The sequence below is a fragment of the Nicotiana tabacum genome, chromosome 12 (assembly GCF_000715075.1).
Source record: "Nicotiana tabacum cultivar K326 chromosome 12, ASM71507v2, whole genome shotgun sequence".
NCBI lineage: Eukaryota > Viridiplantae > Streptophyta > Magnoliopsida > Solanales > Solanaceae > Nicotiana > Nicotiana tabacum.
In genome coordinates, this window is record NC_134091.1 from 954701 (window position 1) to 977759 (window position 23059).

General features: G+C 38.7%; 1 protein-coding gene across 1 annotated transcript; it reads right to left on the reverse strand.

Moving 5' to 3' along the window:
• Nucleotides 1–3327: 3327 nt before the first annotated feature.
• On the reverse strand, nucleotides 3328–7867 carry LOC107771601 (uncharacterized). The gene is made up of 5 exons (XM_016591011.2): nucleotides 7393–7867; nucleotides 6573–6915; nucleotides 5479–5750; nucleotides 5078–5274; nucleotides 3328–3928 (listed from the first exon to the last, which is right to left on the reverse strand). Exons 1-5 carry the CDS (start codon nucleotides 7580–7582, stop codon nucleotides 3494–3496), a joined length of 1437 nt encoding a protein of 478 aa, XP_016446497.1. The 5' UTR covers nucleotides 7583–7867; the 3' UTR covers nucleotides 3328–3493.
• Nucleotides 7868–23059: the final 15192 nt, after the last annotated feature.

Sequence of the window (23059 nt, forward strand, 5' to 3'; positions counted from 1 at the left end):
CAAGTTGTTAAGCAAAAGAAACATGTGAGCCTCGCTCTGTTACCAATTGAAAATACAAGGGGAGGGGGTGAATTGTTTATTTTTATATTTTAATCACTACAAGTTGACTAGTTTTCTAATTAGTCGACTAGAGGTAATAACGAGATAACAATAAGAGCAGAATTTAGGATGCAGAAATAAAGTGCAGCACCGAAATTTTTATACTGGTTCAGATTCAATGTGCATCCTAGTCTGGTCCCCTTGGGTTGCAAGGGAGTTCTCTTTCGGTGAATGAGTTTCTTGAGTACAACGTGAATGGTGTGATTTACACCAATGGCTCAGTTTCTATGTCACTCGTTTCCTTTTGATACAATTCCTCACCAGTATTTTTCCTTCTTTCTTCTTTAACTTGTTACACAACAGATCTAGAAGAGCTACAATGTTTGTTTGTAGTAGAACAAAGAGAGGGGTATTTGGTTTGATCAAAGTATATATGTCTAAGGCTTAAGGATATGTACAAATACTTTGTAGGAGGTCATTGCTGAAGAGATTTGCCAACCCAAGAGATTTGATCCTTGAAAGAAATTAATTCTTTCCAAGAATAAGGTTATTTGTCGTTGCTCTTCCTTGATGAGAGGACTTTAATAGCTTTCCTTCTATAGGTCTTGATAGCGCCGGATTTTCTCCTTGCTTTTTGGTCCTTCCAGTAATAACAGCTTGATCGATCATCTTGCAAGATCTTCGATGCTTCTTTTCCGCTTTAATCAATCTCTGATTGATTTTCATGCCGAATCTTTAGTTGTTTGATTGATTCCTTCCTTTTGATTTCTTCGATCTTGGATGCCTTCTTTGAGTCCCTATACCAAAAGCAATTATATTATTTTTCATCATTAAAACTAAAACCGAACAATTTTGACGTCCAGAATTGATCATCGACCCCCGAACACGATCCCAGCTTAATCCCTTGGACTTTTACTCAGACTTCACAGCTCTAAATAGCTCAAATTAGTTCCACAACATCTACATAGCTCAGAATCACTCCTACAAGGCATAAAACACACAATAAGTGCAAAACACTAGCGATTAAAGCTCAAACACCATAAAAGTGGAGTAAATTAGAGTGTGATAAGCGACTAAAATACATAATTATAGCCTACTATCAAAAATACACTTAGAAATACCTTTTCACAGCTTGGCCAAACACTAAGTGCTACTCAAAAGTATTTTCAAATTAATTAATCAAACACAAACTGGTTCTCGCCAAAAGTACTTTTGAGAAAAAGCACTTCTCATATAGTCTATTTGGCCAAGATTTTAGAAGTTTGGCCAAACATACTATTTGAGAAGTACTTTTGACCAAGTTTTTCCAATCCTAGAAGCACTTTTTTTTTTGAAAAAGTTAGTTTTTTTTCAAAGTTGATGTGTTTGGCCAAGCAACCTTTGGAAGAAAAAAAAGTGCTTTTGAGGAGAAGCGGAAAAATGCACTTTTTCGAAAAGCACTTTTAAGAAAAATACACTTACAAGCAGTTTTTAACAGCTTGGTCAAACATTAATTGCTGATTAGGATTGCTTTTCAAATTAATTAGCAAAACATATATTGCTTCTCACCAAAAACACTTTTGATAAAAAAATACTTCTCAAAATAAACTGACTTTTGCAACTTGGCCAAACAGACTATAAACTCATAAGAGAAATATTAGAATTGGACAAGTTTACGGTGTAGCTAATAAGATTTGGCTAATAATTTGGAGATTCATCACCTTAGGTTGTGTAGCCCTGCAATTTCCACCAACTCTATTTGTTTACCTTTAAAATGGATAACAATTGAATTTATATGTGGTTCTAAAGATATGTAGATTGATTCAACACAAATAATCAAGAATGTTAGATAAATGAGTTAAAGATACTATGAATAGTCAAACCAATCGTAATGTTATGGCCTACCTTGAACTTGGATTGGGCAATAGTTTCTGCCCTCGGTTGGATCTTCGGTTCGAAGCCAATCAAGAACAAAGAGCAAAAGTAAAATAAAGAATTTTCAGTAGCTAGAAAGCAGAGAATAATTTTATATCGCTTTGGTATGCGTGTTATAATGTCCCTATTGAATAAAAAGCTTCCCCTTTATATAGTAGGAGAGTTCCATCCCAGTACAATTCTAAAAATGGTAAGAAATCCTCCTTTTCTGTCAATTGCTGATACACTACCGATATCGAAAGAGATCCGCGCCGTAATATCCAGTTAGGTGCGGATATCACGGTCCTCTGTTAGTCGTATGCAACCCTTTGAAGTGCTTTCCAAGGTCTTGGAGCTCGTTCTAGGTCCGAGGAATGTTATCTTGTCGGGCCCGATGACGAGTACCCCATTCCAGCCTCGATCCAAAGAGTTTCCAACTTCGATCTCGATCTCATACATTTATATTCTTACTTCATTTGACTCCGGGAAGTCGGTGTGTGCGCTAACCCCGAGCTCATCCGTATACACTATATTTACTATTTTTAGAATTTTTAGATTGACTAACATTATTCTTTGCGGGTGCGATCCTGAACTCATCAGCCAAGTTATATTTGCAAACCGATTATTCTTTTTAGGACTAGAATTGGACGTCATAAATTTTCACCGAATATGGAGGCTGAGTGCTATTCTACTAATTCCAAAGGACTGACTTATTTTAATATTGTCATGCAGAAACAAGGACCATAGAAACTTTCTGTCATGATGATAGAATTAGTGGAATGCCAGTTTGATATACTAGTGATTCTGCAGTTTTCTATAAGTCTTTATCTTTTCCTTTAGGTAACCATAGGATAGGATGTGACTATCCCAGTTTTATTTTAGTTGTTGTAACAGAGTACTTTGACTATAGAAGGTACTGCAATCTTGTATTTTGGTCTTGTAAACATGTTATTCTAATCACTGTCCAGACCTATCCATATTTTGTTACATAGCGGGAATCAGAATCCAATTGCCATTGGTGCAGGGTCACTAGTATAATGACGACAACAACAACAACGATCCAGTAAAATCCTATTAGTGGGGTCTGGAGAAGGTAGTTATACACAAACCTTGCCCCTACCCCGAGGGGATAGAAAGGCTGCTTCCGATAGACCCTCGGCTCAAGAAGACCAAGGTCACTAGTATAATGAATTATTAGAAAGTACTCTTTTTCCCTTTTGGAAGCTCTACCCTTGCACTCGAACTACTTAATAATCAGGACGAAGATAACACCAAAATACAATTATGTCTCAATCTCCAACAAGTTAGAGTTGACTATATGAATCCTCATTGACCACGTCGCTCCATTTAAACACACTCTGTCCAATATAATACAAAATAAAGACAGTCTCTCGAGACGACCAAAAAACCAACATTATACAAAATAAAGTCACAGTCTCTTGAGACGACCAAAAAAAGGAGAAAAACGTTGTAGGTATTGAAAGGTATCATAATCTCTCAACTTGATATGATTGCACTTACATGTTTCATAGCTAAAGTCGACGAAAGAAATATGATAACCCTACTTTTGAGCTCTCTTCAGCAGGAATCTTAGGGAAAATACCCCCAAAGCAAATGTCTGCCAAAACCATGCTTTTGCATTTGCAGGATCTACTGTTTTTGCAAGATTCCATGCATATATAGCTTCACCTGCATGTGCTGTAGCTGCTAGAACAAACATCACTTTCAATGCCAACATAGAGCGAAAGAAGAAGAGGCCAATTGCTCTAACAAAGGGAATGGGTCCATAATCCGGCAAGTATGCAGCACCAAACAACGATAACATTCCAATCGCACAAAACAGCCATGTCCATATTGTAGGTCCATCCAAACTCCTCCTTTTTCTTTCTTGCCAATATGCGATGGTTGCAGCCATACCCTCCTTGGAACTCACTAGTGGGATGTATCCAAGTTCCTCCTTTGCTTTTAGAAATGAGAAGTAATGAGTGACACCAACCTAGCACAAGCAGAAGACCAAAAATCAGCTAGAATTCTACCTCTTATACAATAAATGTCGTGTCCGTGGGGCTCAGCCCCACCTGTGGGATTAAACTGGGTTTGTTGTTGTTGTTGTTGTTCATGACAGAATTCACAATAGGTGGACAGGTTTGAAACAAGGTGTCGACATGGGTGTAAACAGGCGGGGGTCACCCCAGAAAAAAGTCTTTAACTCATTGGACAGCTTTTTAACCAATTAAAACAATCTTATTACAGAAAGAAAAAAATAAATTGGATAAATTAGCGTAACAAGGTATGCGAGAGTCACGACTCACGGGTATATTATCAATTCTATAATAGTAAGGTCATTCGTCTAGAATAAAGTTGCACAGAGTATTCAGGTAATGCTAATTAGGGCACTAAACAAACAATTTTCATAAAAATTATATCTGTCAAGGAGTTATAAAAACTTACAGAAAAAGAAAAATCCAAGTGAATGGCTAAACTGAGAAAATTGGGGAATGGGAGAGAATCTAATGAAAGAGGAAACTATAAGTATGTCTTTTGGTAAACTACTTGAAATTATAGGATTCATTATTCATCAATCTAAAAGGAAAGCAAAGCAGAGAAGGTTAATGAAACCTCTAGGCAGAAATATTAATGGAAGTAAAGGGGATGCAATGGCCCCTATGAACCACCTCCCCCTTGTTCCACCCCTATAGGAAAATAGATTTATCTCTGTAGACTTTAACAGGTCAAGCGGAAAAATTTTATTTTGTGCCTCACACAACTGACACTAGTTGTGTGAGGCCTCTTTTTTGTCTCACAACTGTGTGGGTCCCAGGATTTTGTGGACCCAGATGTGTAAGATATGGGTCCACAAATATGTGAGATAAAAAGATGCCTCACACAACTAGTGTCAATTGTGTGAGGCACAAAATAAAATCACTCGGTCAAGCCCATCATTTAACTCTTGGAAATATGTTGGCAATATAAGTACTGATAAAGGAGCCAGGGGAAAAAAGACAACAATCAATCATTCGTTCTCTAAGAACAGGAAGTCACTGCTTTTGCTTCAGTATAATTGCCATAACGAGAAAATGGTTCATCCACAGGTCTGTTCAGAGAATAAAAGAAGCAATAATGGATTCAAAGATGAAGTACTAACCTTATAGACTTCAGCAGGAAGGATCAGAGGTTGAGGAAGCCAGCTACGATTTAACCAAGGATGCAAGATGGAGTACAAGGCCCAGAAAAAATTTCCCAGAAGAAGAGCTTGAGAGACAGTTAGTGATGTCTTTGGTAGGTCGTAGTCCAGGCTTTTCAGTAAAGGGCGAAGGAACTCAAAACTGTTGATCGGAGACCCTGCAATAGAAGATCAATGAAGTAGGAAGGTGATGCAGCAAGTAACAAATGCTCTGCTCAGAGCAAAATTTGTACTCTGATAAGCGATTAATTGGTCCAAGATTCATGCTAAAGTCTCTGGAGATCCCCGGACTCATAATCCTACTCTACTAGGTCCAAGACTCCACAATCCTAGAGAACAAATATGAGACAAGGAGTTATTACCATCTGATATAAAATAAGGTTGACCAGCAGCAACTGGATGCCCTTTTCTGCCAGGGATGTCATCCAAAAGTCCCATGCTAGCCAATAGAAGTGCCAATACAAGATTGTCCACGTACACCCAATCTGATTTCACATTTGGTGAACCAATTTTGAACGGAAGCAGACCTAACTTTGCAAGAGTTATGATCCTCGGCAGGTGCCTTTCTTCACCTGGACCATATATAGCAGCTGGACGAATTGCACAGGTGTAAAGGCATTTTCCATTTTTCTTACTGTGCAATGAATACAGAAAAGAGAGAAAACAACCATATAAATTATGTTAATACAGCATCAAGCTGCAGTTCTACATATGAACCACCATAAATATACTTATACACACACATTGTACATAGGTAAATAGGCAGAGATGCAGGTACAAAAATTGCATATTTCTTTTTTAAAAGTTGGTTGTACTATCCAATAGGAAGTAAGTAAGTGAAGATATGTGGAACCGATTATGAAGTGCTTTTAATAACCAAAAAAAAAAAACCTTTGGAGCATGGTGCACTTTACTTATTGTATGTATCTTACCAAAACATTGCAGAACACGGAAAAGTAAGGAATTAAACAAATGTGTCATATTACGGAACCAGGAAACAGAATTGAAAAAGCCAAACAGCTCTTGAGCGGTTAAAAGAACCATTTACAAAAAGGTTTTGGCAGCTTTCTGCCTTGCATGTTTGCACTGGGAGAAACTGATTGAAAAAACTGGCAGAGGAAAAGCCGATGACATTTTGCTTATTTTATTATTCTTTCCATTTGAAGGAAATCGTATCTTCCAGTTAACAAAAACAATCTTGTAAGTGCAACTATCTTGCCAAGACATCAGCTATCTTCGATAGTATATAGCACGTGGTTCAACATGATAGTTCAATGCAGTCAATTCTGAGTGAACAGAAGAAAAGTGTGAAATTTCGATGGATCTAGGGAAAGGGGATGACTTATATGTGTGTTTCTATTCCATTGTATACATTAGAGAGAAGTTCAACCGCATAAACTGACAGGAAATCGGAGAGTGGATCGTGAATGATAATGTTCCTGCAAATTTTACTTACTTGAAGGGACGACCATTGCTCTTTAGGACTAATTGCTCAGCGATGGATTTGCTGCGTCCATATGGATCAACATGGTCATCAACAGGGAAATAAGGTAGATTTTCATTGCCATTAACGATTTCCTTACCACCATAAACGACATTACATGTGCTCACATAAACAAGCCTCTTAATCTGATGCTCAACGCAAGTATCAATAATGTGACAGGTTCCATTTATATTAACCTCATCAACACGACGATATTGGAGCATTTCTTTCCCCGACATGCCATAGGAAGCAAGATGGAAAACACAATCTGCCCCTCGTAGTGCTTTCTGGACATCTTGTTTGTCTGTTATATCCCCTGAAATTTGAAAACACAGCAAATTACGCTGCTGCAGAAAATATTTCACCGAAACACTAAAACATACAAGCGGACTGTACACTAGTTTTCAATTTTCGATTTTAAAACGCAGGCCAGTTCCTTATAATCAATCAACTATGCCTCACCAAATAAATTTGGGATACACTATCTCTGAGTAACTGTATCGATTTTGCTCTATTTAGATTCATTTCATTCAAATACCCCTAAAAGCTGGCATCTTTTCACTAACCCATCTCCTTTCTTGATCCTTTTATTACTTATATGTTGATTGGAATTGAGAATTCAGATTAGCCAAATGATACCAATCTTAACAGAAACAACTAGTGCGTGTATTGACAATCAGCAAAGAAAAAGGGAATTTCTTTTAACAACAATCAGATAAATAAGACGTAAAACAACAGCTTTGACCTTCAGAATCAATCACCCAAATTGGATAATAAAAGTTGACTCATTTACCTTGGATGAAATGAACCCCATTTTGACGGAGTTGATGAGACCAAGGAGAATGGGTACGAAGATCAAAGGCCTTAACAATACGAGCACCCCTTCTGACGAGCTCAAGACAAAGTGCGGAGCCTACGAAGCCTAGTCCACCGGTCACTACGAAACTATTGTTCTCTATCCCTTCGTTCTCGCTCAGATGCATTCTCTCTCTACTGCTAATTGCTTACACCCAACTACAACAAACTACAAAACTACTCCACACCGCTTTCCAAATTTGCGCAAGCCTTACCTTATTTCTGTATATCTGTTCTTGTCTTAGTTTTGGACTCAAGAATGTTTGTTCTTTTTTACACGATCCAAGCTAGTACACGTCAATTTCATGGACCAAATACGATGCATAAGTAGGCATTGCACAAATGCTAAATCGCATTTATCTACAGTGGCGCAAATGGATTTTCAAGTGAGTCGTATTTTTATTATCAAATACGCATTTACTAAATGTGATATATATATATATATATATATATATATATATATATATATATATATACAAATGCTTTTATGAGGGTCAATCTCAAAGGGGGATTTGCATCTATACCCAATTTTTGGGTCACAATTTAACTTATACCTACTTTGTAAAAAAATATTGCAAACGTATCCACTTTTCGGGTAACTTCATATATACGGGGCCTGAAGTAGCAAGAACTTATGTCTGAAGTTTGAACTTCAGATTTTTTTGCCTGAAGTGTGACCTCATCAAAGTAAACTTCACATACTTTCGTATGAAGTTTGGCCTAACTTGCAAAAGCAATCAAAAAAACTTCAGTTCATAGTGCAAACTTCAGACAAATTAGTCTGAAGTTCTTCAGTTTGTAGTGCAAACTTCAGACTAATTTATAGTGCAAACTTTAGATAAAATCAGCTTGTTATATTTGAACTACTGATAATTTTTCCTGGCATGAAAGTTGCAAACTTCAGACGTAATTTAACCTGGTAATATCTGAAGTTTGGCCTGCAGTCCCAAATTTCAGTTGATGCTTCTTCAAGTTTTGAATATAAACTCTTGATTTATTATTTACGTACGTTGTGTTAGGATATATTAATGTTTGAGAGGCAGTGGTGAGTCTTTCTTTCTTCTTGATTTGTCGTTTTGTCCAATTTTCAGAAACGATAACATGTGTAACTTATAGGATAACACGTTTGAGAGAGAAAAGAAGAAGAAGAGGAAAAGAAGAGGAGAAAGAAAGGAGCGCATAGGTCGCAGGATCTGAAGTTGTCAAAATTAGGGTATAAGTTAAATGGGGGAGACCAAATAGGGCGTGTAATTTTTACAACATAAACCGCATTTGGCCATAAGCCACTAATGATTTAATTCCTCATTTCTGTTTTTGAGTACGTTATTAGTTATTGTAAAATTTTACTTTTTTATTTGTAATTTTTCAATAGAGAATGACTTATAGAAACGAAAAAAAGTTTTTCATATGATGATAATCGCTTATATAATTAATTTAGTAATTATCATGTATTAATAAATATAAAAATTCACTCATGCATATGAGTACTGAATAATAATTAATCACTTGAACTTTTTAAAGCCTTTAATAAATGTGTTATGTTAACACATTACTTTGTATAGGAGAAACCTCATTTTTTGGAAGTCATTATCTATCATAGAACTATAAATGAAAAGTTAATTTTCACCCATTAAAAAATTGCAATCCTAGAACTATTGATTCCTAGATTTGAACGGATTTTTTTTTTGGTTAAAGGGGAATATATTATATAAATAACAAAAAACTAGGAATTACATTGCAGAGTACTGTCTAAATTGGGGTATTACATTTCCCCTAAGACGGTAATATTTTATTCAATTGTATCAATATTACATGCCCAAAAACTCATAAGTACTTCAGTCCCTAGGATGTCTACCCAAAATATATCATTTGTAAACATCGGAGGAATTGCTAGTGTGGTAATTCTACCCAAAAAACTTGAATTTGCTGCCTCTTTTACCAGTGCATCGGCCACCCTATTCTGTTCTCTGTAGCTTTACCTCACCATCACCTTGTCCATCATTTGCATTAATAACCTGTATTCACAAATCATAGGATCGCAAGTTGTGTTGCTTGTGAGTAGTATTTTTATTACTTTAGCCGAGTCAGTATTTATTTCTATAGGAATCCAGCGATTTTGTTCTGCTAGTTCGAGGCCCTTTAGTAGTGATTTTAATTCTGCCATGGTATTGGTGGTATGTGGTATATATTCCATATACCCCATAATCTAATTCCTACTGTGATTTCTGATGACTCCACCAATTCTCCCAATGCCTGGGTTGCCCTTGGCAGCCCCAAACATGTTGAGTTTATAGTGACCCCTCCTAGGGGTTTCCATTTAACGTTGGTATGGAATGGCCTCCTGATAGCACCATTTTGTGCCAACATATAGTACTCTATTGCTTTGGAGATGGTATTATTAACATTGATGTTATCTCTTTTATTATTAAAAAGATTATGGTTTCTTGCTAGCCAGATGTGCCAAAAACAAAAAGGGATAATATTCTCCTAAGGAATAATATTGTTGAAATAGAGATTCTTTAGCTTATTCCATGTTAATGGCCATTGTAAAGCTGAGAATATGGGATTCAACTGTTGACTTTCAATAGATCCCTTGGATAATATTTAATGCCAGAAGTGGGTTGCATTGGGGCATTCAAAGAAGATGTGGTCGTTGGTTTCAGGACTTGCTGAGCAAAAACAGCATTGAGGGTTATAATTAACTCCAATTCTGTGCAGAAAAGCTCCAGTAGGCAACCTATCTTGAGCAAGGAACCATGTAAAGTTTTTGATTTTTTAGGAACTTTTAACTTCCATATCCAAGTGAAGTTGTGTTCCTCTCCTTTCCACAAAAACTCTTTATTACCGCTAAGGAAGGTATATGTTCATTTGGTGGTGAAGGGCCTACTTGGAGTCAACCCCCACATTAGCATGTCTTCCTTGGTAGAGTTGGTAGGGATGAAAGTTGATTGACCAGGTTAGTGACGTTCTCAGGAATGTCTATAGAGATGAAAGAGAAATCGTAGTTTCTAGAATTGTAGACAGAGTCCACTTTGGCAGCTATGTCATTAGGGGTTAGAGGGCCCTCAATCATGTTCCTAATTGCTGGCTGGTTTGGGATCCATTGTGATAGCTTATATGAGTCTACCAAACTATAGAGTACCTGTTCCCGTATGAGACTGATACGTAGAATGTTGTAAAGGCTGAAAGTAAAGAAGGCAAGAGATTTTCTACGTAGAAAAATCCCACACAAGGGGATCAAAAAACCACGACCTACTCTTGTAGGCTTTTAACTCAACTAACTTGTAATCTACCTATTATAAGCCACTTTACAAAAACCCTATTGCAAAGACTTTAAACTAACTTGTGATGCAACCACCACAAGCCACTCTCTAACTCTCCTAGTTATAGAGGATTTAACTTATGATTATTTCTAGTCACAACATAAACTCTAAAGTTTATGAATTTTGTTTGTTCCTAAAACAACGCTTCTAAGAAAGCAAACTAGGAATTAAAATGTAGAACAATTAACAAGATTACAACTCAACTATGGATATACATAAGACTTCATTTAGAAACTGATCCTTAGTGGAGTTGTCTTCTTGTTCTTGACACACCAGTGATTTCAATGCCGGATCGATGCTTCTTCTTGAGAGAATATCACTGAGTGCACAAGTGATGGTGTGACTTGCACCAGGTTGTTTTATCACAAAATATATCACAATAGATGGTGGTGTCAACTCTTGGTATAATTCTTCTCAGTGAGAAGTGACTGCTGCACTGTCTGCACACCCACTTCTGGGCAGTTGCGTTCCAGTTGGACTTTGTGCTTTATGTCAGGACATACCAATCGACTAGGTCCTAATACTTCTGTCAGGACATATACTAGGACCAGGTCCTAGTTGTGTTCCTCTTTCTGTAACAGTTGCCAGATGGTCACTTTCTTCTGCTGCATTCTGGCTGTGCACTTGACTTGCACATTGGTCAGAGAACCCTAAGGGAGCAGGTCCTTGTTGTGTTCCTCTTTATATTGATTGCATACAGTTACTAACTTGTGCTTTTGTCAGAGAACCCTAAGGGACCAGGTCATCAGGTCCTTGTTGTGTTCCTCCATGTGGTCATTCATCCATTTGCTGATGTTCAGGCTTCGACTAGTTCATATGAGATGTGTATCCTGTGGAGCAGGTTCTCTCTCTAGTTCTTCACGACAAGTTTGTTAGATCATCAAAACATAAGGTTAAGTAAAAACCCATCAATTTCTCCCTTTTGATGATGACAAACTTAAGAATGGATAGTATTTGTTTAGAGCAGAACCAGATAGGGATAACTAGACGAAGTTTCCCCTTAATCAAATTCCCCCTTAATCAAAGATCTTCGTCAACCATGTAACCATGTTATCCCACCTTATCCTTATTTCCCCCTTTTGGCATCATTAAAAAGAACAACTATGAAGAAGAGCACAAGAAGGTAATAAGCATAAAGAAGTCTAACACAGCTAGCTCATGCCACATATGTGCACACAACATGACAGAAAATAGAAGCCAGAGGAACACAATGTTGTACATGCAAGGAAAGGGGAGCTATTTCATTAATGTTTACATTGGACTGCGCAAGTCAGGAGCAGTAATGGTTAAGTTCAACATGCCATCACAAAAAAAAAAACAAGTAAACACAAGTAAAACAGTAGCCATAGGATGTTGGAGAAAAAATATCTTGACACTAAGAGGATCCTAGGGAACACTAGAGGAGGGAAGCTTAGCGGAAGAGACAACAATTGTTTTGAGAACCAGGTCAATTCTAGCATTTACAGTCAGTTGTTCTTCAAGTAGTTGAGCTCTAAGTCTATCATTTTCCTTTCTCAATTGGACAATCTCCTCATGTATAGAATCAGGTCCCTTAGCTGCTTGGCTAAGCTGAGTTTCTAGAGTGGCATTTTGAGCCCTCAGCCTTCGTATTTCCTCATAGGCTACGTTTTGGGTGTTTATCAGCTGAGAAATGGTCGAGATGCTTCCACCAACTTTTTATATGCATTCACATTCTTCTGGAGTGGTCTTAGAAAAGGTTTTCTTGCGTGTGTCCACTCTAGGATTTCCCAAGGGAACTTTATAGAATCCGAACACTTGAGTGATGAGAAAGCCATAAGGTAACCCATGATTGCCACCCTTAAAATTTGCCACCTTCTGCATGTGATCTATCATGATTGTTGGTAAGTTGATTGGTACAAACTCATCAAGCACTTCCATCAGGACAAAATCTGACTTTGTGGCAATGGAACGTCTCTCAGAGCGGGGTAAGAGAACTTTATTAACCAGTTCAAAGAGAAGCTGGTACTCAGGAAGCAACACCTTCTTATGGACCTGTTCCCCCTATTGAATGGCTTGCTCTTTCATGATGGCTCTCCGAAAGTTTATTCCATAGACATCCTTAACTGAGGACACACCTTCACACAGAATTCTGAGAATCCTTCCCAATGTTGAAGCGTTGAGTACAATGTCTACTCCATTTACGAGTGCACAGATGTGATCCCCCTCAACTGTGAAAAGAGATGCATAGAAGGTTTGTATTGCATCCTCATACACCATAGGCATGCTCCCTTCAAACAAGTATTCCCATTGTTGAAATTCCACAATCTCCAGAATTTGTCTCATGCCGGCCATCTCTAAGATTGCTGGATCAAAAGTACGTCCCCACAACACTTTTTGAGTTCTTAATTTCTGCTGCCACAGAACACCATCACAGATCATAGACCTTGTTGAACCATGTTCCTTTACAGTAGTTTCCCCTTTTTGTTTGCTAGACCCTTCATCAAACTTTCCTTTCCAGTTTGCCATCACCATAGTACTGTTTTCAAACACTGCTAGCTTTGTTTGACTCCGTTTAAACTTGTTGTTGTTCTTCATGAATGACCCTTTCAGTTCCTCAATAGTTCCCTCAACTATCATGGATTTTTGTACTAGGGACCCAAGTTCCCTAGAAGTATCCATGTCTATTCGGTTTACTGACACACTCTTGATGAAATCCTTTGGACTCATTTTCCTCTTTTTCCTTGTCTTGACACTCCTCTTACTTTTCTGCAGTGAAGATTCAAGGCTTTCTTCCTGCAGTGACCTGGTGATGGGAGATTTGGAGGAAGACTCTAACAGCTTGGAGTGAACAGGAGGTTCAGAAGTGAGTCTGCATGGAAGAGAATCAGGTTCATCAGATGGCTTTTCTGAGGATATCTCATGAGCTAAGGACTCGAGGAGTGCTGTGGTTCTTACATATTCTTGGAATGGAATTTCTTCCCCCTAATATTCAGACGAGAGATATTCTCCTTCATTCATCAATCTCTCAGTAGCTATAGCCATGATGCTATGAGCTGCTTCCTTTTCTGATGACTCCTTGAGAGTCGCTGAGTCCAACATGGAAGAGTTCAGATACTAATCAGGATCATCCTCAGGGGCTTCTGACATTTGAGGAGTAAAACTTCCTGTGTGGTCTTTGATGAGATCGTAGGATTGACTAGTCATAGAATTCCCAAAATAATGGTAGACAAGATTTATCAAAAATGCGAAAACTCTAGGAGTAGAGGAGGAATAAAGAGTAGATAAGGTGGTAGAAGACGTGAAACAGTGGTGTTCAGGGAATGGTTTCAGAGGTGATAGTGAAGTGGGAGCGGTGTTAATGGTGGAAGAATGAGGTGATTTTTTAATCGCCATTAGATGAAAGCTTGGTAGACGAGCAAAGAAGAGAAAAAGAAAGATGAGAAAAGGATCCTAGCTCTACAAAGGGGATGAAGGTTCATGACTTGCCGTGAGAGAGAAAGAAATTTTTATTGGAGGAAGGGCTAATGATGTGTGGAGAGTGAAATAGGTTTTGAATAATTCTGAAATCGGCGGCAGGTTTGTGGGAAAGTGTTACCGTGCAGAGAGGATGAAAGGATGTGATGGACAAGACATGACACTCAGACGTTTGAACAATCAAATAATGTGGCAGATGAATTAGTTTTGTAAAAATTTTGTTTGGTGAGGACATGCAAAATTTAAGCACATTACTACTAACATGAGGTGCATGAACCTGATGCCAGAACAAATTTTGAATAAGTTTTTGGTAGCTCCTCTCTCTTCACCTTTCACACCTATGCCTTTAGCTTCTATGATCGATATGTGTGTTTACTTGCAACGGTATTGATGTGAGCTAGGCTTGGTTAGAAAACATTTTAGCTGTCTTTACCTGGTGCTGTCTTACATAGCCAACTGATGGAGGATCAGGTTCTTCATTTGGCCCTTGTAACTCCATATTCACTTTTGATTGATCCAGAGTTCTCTACTCGAGGCTTTGATGCAGATTTTTGGAATTGTGTCTTCTGTTTCTTCAATAAGCTTGATCTTCTTCCCTTTTTTTGATTTGAAGACCTTCTTCAGTTGTTGGTGAAGCCATTTGAGTTCAGCTTCATTGTTTCCCAAGGTATGAGGGATGTATCATGATAAGAGAACCGTTCCAAAAGTGTTTTCCTTTTCCATAGAAAAACCTGCATAGATACCATTTTCATACCCCAATAAGATTAATAAAACTGTCACCTGAGGGGTAACACAGGACTAGGTCTTGAGTTCCTCTAAGGTATTTCAACTCCATTGTGGACACCCTACAAGTAGGATTCTTACGGACTTGCACTTTGGATTCTATTTAGGAGCGAAGAGAGAAAGAAAACATGTTTATCTAACTCTTAGAATAAAAGAATGATTGACTTTGATTAAAGAGGGAGATATGGAGATTAATTTGATTTCCCACACTTTGTTATGCTACTTGTGCCATGCCATGAGCTGCATCCTTGATCCTCTCTCAGCTTCAGTGGTAAGGAGTGACGTATCAGGTTCTTTGTAAGACATGGAGAATGATGTTGCATTGCATTTCGCCGGTCCCCTTCATCTTACTCATTGTGTCATCGTTTCTTTCTTGGCAAGAGGAAGTGTCTTGTTGTAGACCCCGTGAGCACCCCCTATTATTCAGTGTGCCCTTTGTTGGAGACATTCTGGCCTTGTTTCGTGGATTGTATTTCAGAGGAATTCCTTTGCTCATCCCTTTTCATTGAGCGTTCCTGGATAATCCTTCCTGTTGTCGAGGACATGGTATTCTTGTCTGTTCAGTTCTTTCTTTTAGTTCACTTTACTGTGAAGTCCTTGATTGTTGGAAAATTGTGTTTGATCCTTTCTCCCTCTCCTTCTTCCTTTTGTGAACTCATGTCTGGGGACACTTGAGCTGACAAACCATAGGCCAGGTCCTGCTAAGTTAATTTATTTTAAGGTGAGAGGTTTGCATATACCAATCCTTCGTGCCAAGGTTGTGACTTTACTTATCTCATACCACCAGCTTGTGGGAATTCACACTTAGTTGGAGTGGATGTTCTTGTTTCCTTTGTCAGCTGAGACCACTTGGCGAGTTATCAGATTGGTGACTGCACTCTTTAGGCCATTCACATAGCGCACATTCCCACTTGAGTGCCAAAAGAACTTATCTACCTTTTCATTCACTTGAGAATGTACCCTTTACTTCCTTCTTAAGGATACATTCCCTTCCTATAGGGTTGTCAGTGAGAAGAGATTCATGTTATTTTTAGCTGCATGCTTTACGTATCCGTTGTCCATGATCTATAGCAGCCCGCTTCCTCTCACTGTTCCCTGCTCATGCAAATCTAGGGTTAGATTTAGGAACCCAAACTAGTTTAGGTCCCTTGTTACTATAAAAAGGATGAATGAGGGCTTTCCTAGTCCACGCAGGCAGCATATGCTTTTTCCTCTCACTGTTCCCTGCTCATGCAAATCTAGGGTTAGATTTAGGAACCCAAACTAGTTTAGGTCCCTTGTTACTATAAAAAGGATGAATGAGGGCTTTCCTAGTCCACGCAGGCAGCATATGCTTTTTGCAAGTGGTACCTGGTCCTTTGCTAGTAGTCACTCTCTCAGTAAACGCTTTGTTCTTTTGAGCAGACTGAACCCTGGCCTAACAATTTTCTTTAAAATGCTCATTGTTTCCACAGTAGGTGCATAGCTAGTTATCAGGTACAATGACATACTTGATGTGTGGGTTGTAAGGAGTTTTCTCCCTTTGGAACCCGATGCCCTGCTTGTTCCCACTATTATTTAGATACATAGTAGTAACAACATTTGAGGACCAGGTCCACTTCAAGGATTTCTCAAGATCTTTTCTTACTTTCTCCAACTCAGATTGGAGTTGTTGATTCCTCTCGACTTCACTGCAAAGACTAGTTTTTACAGCAGTTAACTCCTTTTTCCAGCAAGATGTGCGACTCACTGGCTACTTCCTTCAATGGTTTCCTCTAGATTAGCGCATATCACTAGAAGGTTATCTCTTTCCTCTTTAGTGGAGGCAATTTTTTCTTCTAAGGAATGTTTCTCATTGTTAAAACTTTCTATTGTTTCTTTTAGATCAACAACTACTACCATCAAATCGTTTCTCTCATTCTCCACACTGGTTATTTTTTCATTTAGGGGCTCCTTCTCTAGTTCAAGATTAGCTATGGTTTCATTTAAGTCTACTACATAGACCACTAGATCATCTCTAGATTGTTCGGCCTCCCCTAGTTCTACAGTCAAGATCTCCTTATCATTTACAAGACTATAATAAGCATCAATTAGGACATTTGATAAAGACCTTAGTTTCTTAGAGGAATAGGATTTCAGATTTCTCTGAACATCCCTGAAGTTTACCTCATCGTCTTCATCGTCATCATCTGACTGAACCATCAACGCGAACAGTGAATCATACTTCGTCGCTTCAGTTTCCACTGCCATCATGGAGCTATTTTCTGCATCTTATTCCCTTTCGGATTCACTTGAGGAGTCTCCCTAAGCAGCAAAGCCTGCTTAACGATATTGTCTGCAACACTTTTTCGATTGAATCTTTTCTCTGGAATTAGGTTCCTTTTTCCAGCTTTGTCAGGATTTTGCTTGTACTGCTCCTATTTCGCGAGAGGGAAGTCTTTGATGAAATGCCTTGGCTTTCCATATCTGTGATAGAGAACGTTGTTCCGTGGTTTTGCTTGAACTGCCCCACTTTGGTATGCCACCATTTCTTCGAACCATTTTTTGAAATCTCTTAGTAAGATATGCCATGTCACTCTCTTCATCACTTGAATCACTCCTTTCAGCCTTAAGCACCAGGTTCTTTTCCTTTTTAGGCTCTCTTCTTTCACTATTTTTCTTTCTTTTCATCTCGTATGTTTTCATATTATCAATCAACTCATCCATGGTCAGACTCTGTAGATTTTTAGCTTCTGTGATGGTATTTACCTTACTTTCCCAAGACCCAGGTAGAACAGTGAGAATTTTCCTTACAAGCTTGTTTCTGGGAATGACATCTCCAAGTGAGTGAAGCTCATTTATTATGGAGGTGAAATTGGTGTGCATATCTTGTATGGACTCATCATCCTTCATCCTGAAGAGCTCGTATTCAGTGGTGAGCATGTCGATCTTGTATTGTTTGAATTGAGTGGTTCCTTCATGTGTAGTTTGTAAGGCTTCCCATATTTCTTTGGCAGTATTATAGGTTGATACTCTGTTGTACTCATCAGGTCCTATGCCACACATCAAGCTTTTCTTGGCACGATAGTTCTTTTCTATAGCCTTTCTGTTATGTCGACATACTTTCTTCTCCCTTTGGGCACCAATGGTCCTATTTCTTCAAGTTTCTTTATGGGAACATGTGGACCATCACAAATGATGTCCCACAGTTCTGAATCTTAAGCCATTATGAAATCATGCATCCGAGTCTTCAACCATCCATAGTATTGACCATTGAATCTGGGAGGTCTATAGGTTAATTGTCCTTCTTCAAAGCTTGGTGGAGCAGCCATTTAGGATCCTTCCTAGGTGTTAGCCTGATAGGAGGAACCCGCTCTGATACCAATTGATAGCTTATATGAGTCCACCAAACTATAGAGTACATGATCCCGTATGAGACTGATACGAAGAATGCTATAAAGGCTGAAAGTAAAGAAGGCAAGAGATTTTTCTACGTTGAAAAATCCCACACAAGGGGATCAAAAAACCACTACCTACTCTTGTAGGCTTTTAACTCAACTAACTTGTAATCTACCTATTACAAACCACTTTGCAAAAACCCTATTACAAAGACTTTAAACTAACTTGTGATGCAACCACCATAAGCCACTCTTTAACTCTCCTAGTTACAGAGGATTTAACTTATGACTATTTCTAGTCACAACATAAACTCTAAAGTTTACGAAATTTGTTTGTTCCTAAAATAGCGCTTCTAAGAAAGCAAACTAGGAATTACATTGTAGAACAATTAACAAGATTACAACTCAACTATGGATATACATAAGACTTCATTTAGAAACTAATCCTTAGTGGAGTTGTCTTCTTATTCTTGACACACCAGTGATTTTAATGCCGGATCGATGCTTTTTCTTCTTGAGAGAATATCACTGAATGCACAAGTAATGATCTGTCTTGTACCAAGTTGTTTTATCACAAAAGATATCACAATAGATAGTGGTGTCAACTCTTGGTGTACTTCTTCTCAGTGAGAAGTGACTACTGCATTGTCTGCACAGCCACTTCTAGGCAATTGCATTCCATCTAGACTTTGTACTTTATGTCAAGACATACCGATGGACCATGTCCTAATACTTCTGTCAGGACATACACTAGGACCATGTCCTAGTTGTGTCCCTCTTTCTGTAACAGTTGCCAGATGGTCACTTTCTTCTGCTGCATTCCGGCTGTGCACTTGACTTGTACTTTGGTCAGAGAACCCTAAGGGAGTAGGTCCATATTGTGTTCCTCTTTATATTGATTGCATACAGTTACTAACTTGTGCTTTTGTTAGAGAACCCTAAGGGACCAGGTCATCAGGTCCCTGTTGTGTTTCTCCATGTGGTCATTCATCCATTTGCTGATGTTCAGGCTTCGACTAGTTCATATAAGATGTGTATCCTGTGGAGCAGGTTCTCTATCTAGTTCTTCACGATAAGTTTGTTAGATCATCAAAACATAAGGTTAAGTAAAAACCCTTCAATTTCTCCCTTTTTGATGATGACAAACTTAAGCATAGACAATATTTGTTTAGAGCAGAACCAGATAGGGATAACTAGACGAAGTTCCCCCTTAATCAAATTCTCCCTTAATCTCAGCTCTAACCAGAAGAAGTTCCCCCTTAATCAAAGATCTTCGTCAACAATGTAACCATGTTATCCCACCTTATCCTTATTTCCCCCTTTGGGATCATTAAAAAGAACAACTATGAAGAAGAGCACAAGCAGGTAATAAGCATAAAGAAGTCTAACACAGCTAGCTCATGACACATATGTGCACACAACATGACAGAAAAGAGAAGCCAGAGGAACACAGTGTTGTACATGCAAGGAAAGAGGAGCTGTTTCATTAATGTTTACATTGGACTACGCAAGTCAGGAGCAGTAATGGTTAAGTTCAACATGCCATCACAAAAAAAACAAGTAAACACAAGTAAAACAGCAACCACAGGATGTTGGAGCAAAAATATCTTGACACTAAGAGGATCCTAGGGAACACTAGAGGAGGGAAGCTTGGAGAAAGAGACAACAATAGTTTTGAGCCAGGTCCAGTCTAGCATTTGTAGCCAGTTGTTCTTCAAGTAGTTTAGCTCTAAGTCTATCATTTTCCTTTCTTAGTTGGGCAACCTCCTCATGTACAGAATCAGGTCCCTTAGCTGCTTGGCTAAGCTGAGTTTCTAGAATGGCATTTCGAGCCCTCAGCCATCGTATTTCCTCATAGGCTACGTTTTGGGCATTTATTAGCTGAGAAATGGTCGAGATGCTTACACCAACTTTTTATATGCATTCACATTCTTCTAGAGTGGTTTTAGAAAAGGTTTGCTTGCGTGTGCCCACTCTAGGATTTCCCAAGGGAATTTTATAGAATCTGAACACTTGAGTGATGAGAAAGCCATAAGGTAACCCATGATTGCCACCCTTAAACTTTTCCACCTTCTGCATGTGATCTATCATGATTGTTGGTAAGTTGATTGGTACAAACTCATCAAGCGCTTACATCAGAACCAAATCTGACTTTGTGGCAATGGAACGTCTCTTAGAGCGGGGTTAGAGAACTTTATTAACCAGTTCAAAGAGAAGCTGGTACTCAGGAAGCAACACCTTCTTATAGACCTGTTCCCCCTATTGAATGGCTTGCTCTTTCATGATGGCTCTCTGAAACTTTATTCCATAGACATCCTTAACTGAGGACACACCTTCACACAGAATTCTGAGAATCCTTCCCAATGTTGAAGCATCGAGTACAATGTCCACTCCATTTACGAGTGCACAGATGTGATCCCCCTCAACTGTGAAAAGAGATGCATAGAAGGTTTGTATTGCATCCTCGTACACCATAGGCTTGCTCCCTTCAAACAAGTGTTCCCATTGTTGAAATTCCACAATCTCCAGAATTTGTCTCATGCCGGCCATCTCCGAGATTGCTAGATCAAAAGTACATCCCCACAACACTTTTTGAGTTCTTAAGTTCTGTTGCCACAGAACACCATCACAGGTCATGGACCATGTTGAACCAGGTTCCTTTACAGTAGTTTCCCCTTTTTGTTAGCTAGACCCTTCATCAAACTTTCCTTTCCAGCTTGCCATCACCATAGTACTGTTTTCAAACACTGCTAGCTTTGTTTGACTCCGTTTAAACTTGATGTTGTTCTTCATGAATGACCCTTTCAGTTCCTCAATAGTTCCCTCAACTGTCATGTATTTTTGTACTAAGGAACCAGGTTCCCTGGAAGCATCCATGTCTATTCGATTTACTAACACACTCTTGATGAAATCCTTTGGATTCATTTTCCTCTTTTTCCTTATCTTGACACTCCTCTTACTTTTCAGCAGTGAAGATTCAAGGCTTTCTTTGTGCAGTGACCTGGTGATGGGAGATTTGGAGGAAGATTCTAACAGCTTGGAGTGAACAGGAGGTTCAGAAGTGAGTTCGCATGGAAGAGAATCAGGTTCATCAGAAGGCTTTTCTGTGGATATCTCATAAGCTAAGGACTCGAGGAGTGTTGTGGTTCTTACATCTTCTAGGAATGGAATTTCTTCCCCCTAGTATTCAGACGAGAGATATTCTCCTTCATTCATCAATCTCTCAACATCTATAGCCATGATGCTATGAGCTGCTTCTTTTTCTGGTGACTCATTGAGAGTCGTTGAGTCCAACATGGAAGAGTTCAGATACTGATCAGGATCATCTTTAGAGGCTCCTGACATTTGAGGAGTAAAACTTCATGTGTGGTCTTTGATGAGATTGTAGGCTTGACTTGTCATAGGATTCCCAAAATAATGGTAGACAGGATTTATCAAAAATGCGAAAACTCTAGGAGTAGAGGAGGAATCAAGAGTAGATAAGGTGGTAGAAGACGTGAAATAGTGGTGTTCACGGAATGGTTTCAGAGGTGATAGTGAAGTGGGAGCGGTGTTAATGGTGGAAGAATGAGGTGATTTTTTAATCGCCATTAGATGAAAGCTTGGTAGACGAGCAAAGAGAAAAAAAGAAAGATGAGAAGATGATCCTAGCTTTATAAAGGGGATGAAGGTTCATGACTTGCCATGAGAGAGAAAGAAATTTTTATTGGAGGAAGGGCTAATGATAAGTGGAGAGCGAAATTGGTTCTGAATAATTCTGAAATCGGCGGCAGGTTTGTGGGGAAGTGTTACCGTGTAGAGAGAATGAAAGGATGTGACGGACAAGACATGACACTCAGACGTTTGAACAAACAGATGATGTGGCAGATGAATTAGTTTTGTAGAAATTTTGTTTGATGAGGACATCCAGAATTTAAGCACATTACTACTAACATGAGGTGCATGAACCTGATGCCAGAACAAATTTTGAATAAGTTTTTGGTAGCTCCTCTCTCTTCACCTTTCACACCTGTGCCTTTAGCTTCTATGATCAATATGCGTATTTACCTACAACGGTATTGATGTGAGCTAGGCTTGGTCAGAAAACACTTCAGCTGTCTTTACCTAGTGTTGTCTTACATAGCCAACTGATGGAGGATCAGGTTCTTTATTTGGCCCTTGTAACTCCATATTCACTTTTGATTGATCCAGAGTTCTCTACTCGAGGCTTTGATGCAGATTTTTGGAATTGTGTCTTCTGTTTCTTAAATATGCTTGATCTTCTTCCCTTTTTTTGATTTGAAGACCTTCTTCAGTTGTTGATGAAGCCATTTGAGTTCATCTTCATTGTTTTCCAGGGGATGAGGGATGTATCATGATAAGAGAACCGTTCCAAAAGTGTTTTCCTTTTCCATAGAAAAACCTGCATAGATAACATTTTCATACCCCAACAAGATTAATAAAACTGTCACCTGAGGGGTAACACAAGACCAGGTCCTGAGTTCCTCTAAGGCATTTCAACTCCGTTGTGGACACCCTACAAGTAGGATTCTTACGGACTTGCACTTTGGATTCTATTCAGGAGCGAAGAGAGAAAGAAAACATGTTTATCTAACTCTTAGAATAAAAGAATGATTGACTTTGATTAAAGAGGGAGATGTGGAGATTAATTTGATTTCCCACACTTTGTGTTATGCTACTTGTGCCATGCCATGAGTTGCATCCTTGA

Bases quoted from the DNA above. Each gene is read 5' to 3' on its own strand.
- LOC107771601 (XM_016591011.2), bottom strand. From the start codon at position 7,582: ATGCATCTGAGCGAGAACGAAGGGATAGAGAACAATAGTTTCGTAGTG. The intron at 6,916-7,392 runs GTAAATGAGTCA...TTCAAATTTCAG, and splicing joins TGGGGTTCATTTCATCCAAG to GGGATATAACAGACAAACAA. The intron at 3,929-5,077 runs GTTAGTACTTCA...TGCTTGTGCTAG, and splicing joins TTCCTGCTGAAGTCTATAAG to GTTGGTGTCACTCATTACTT.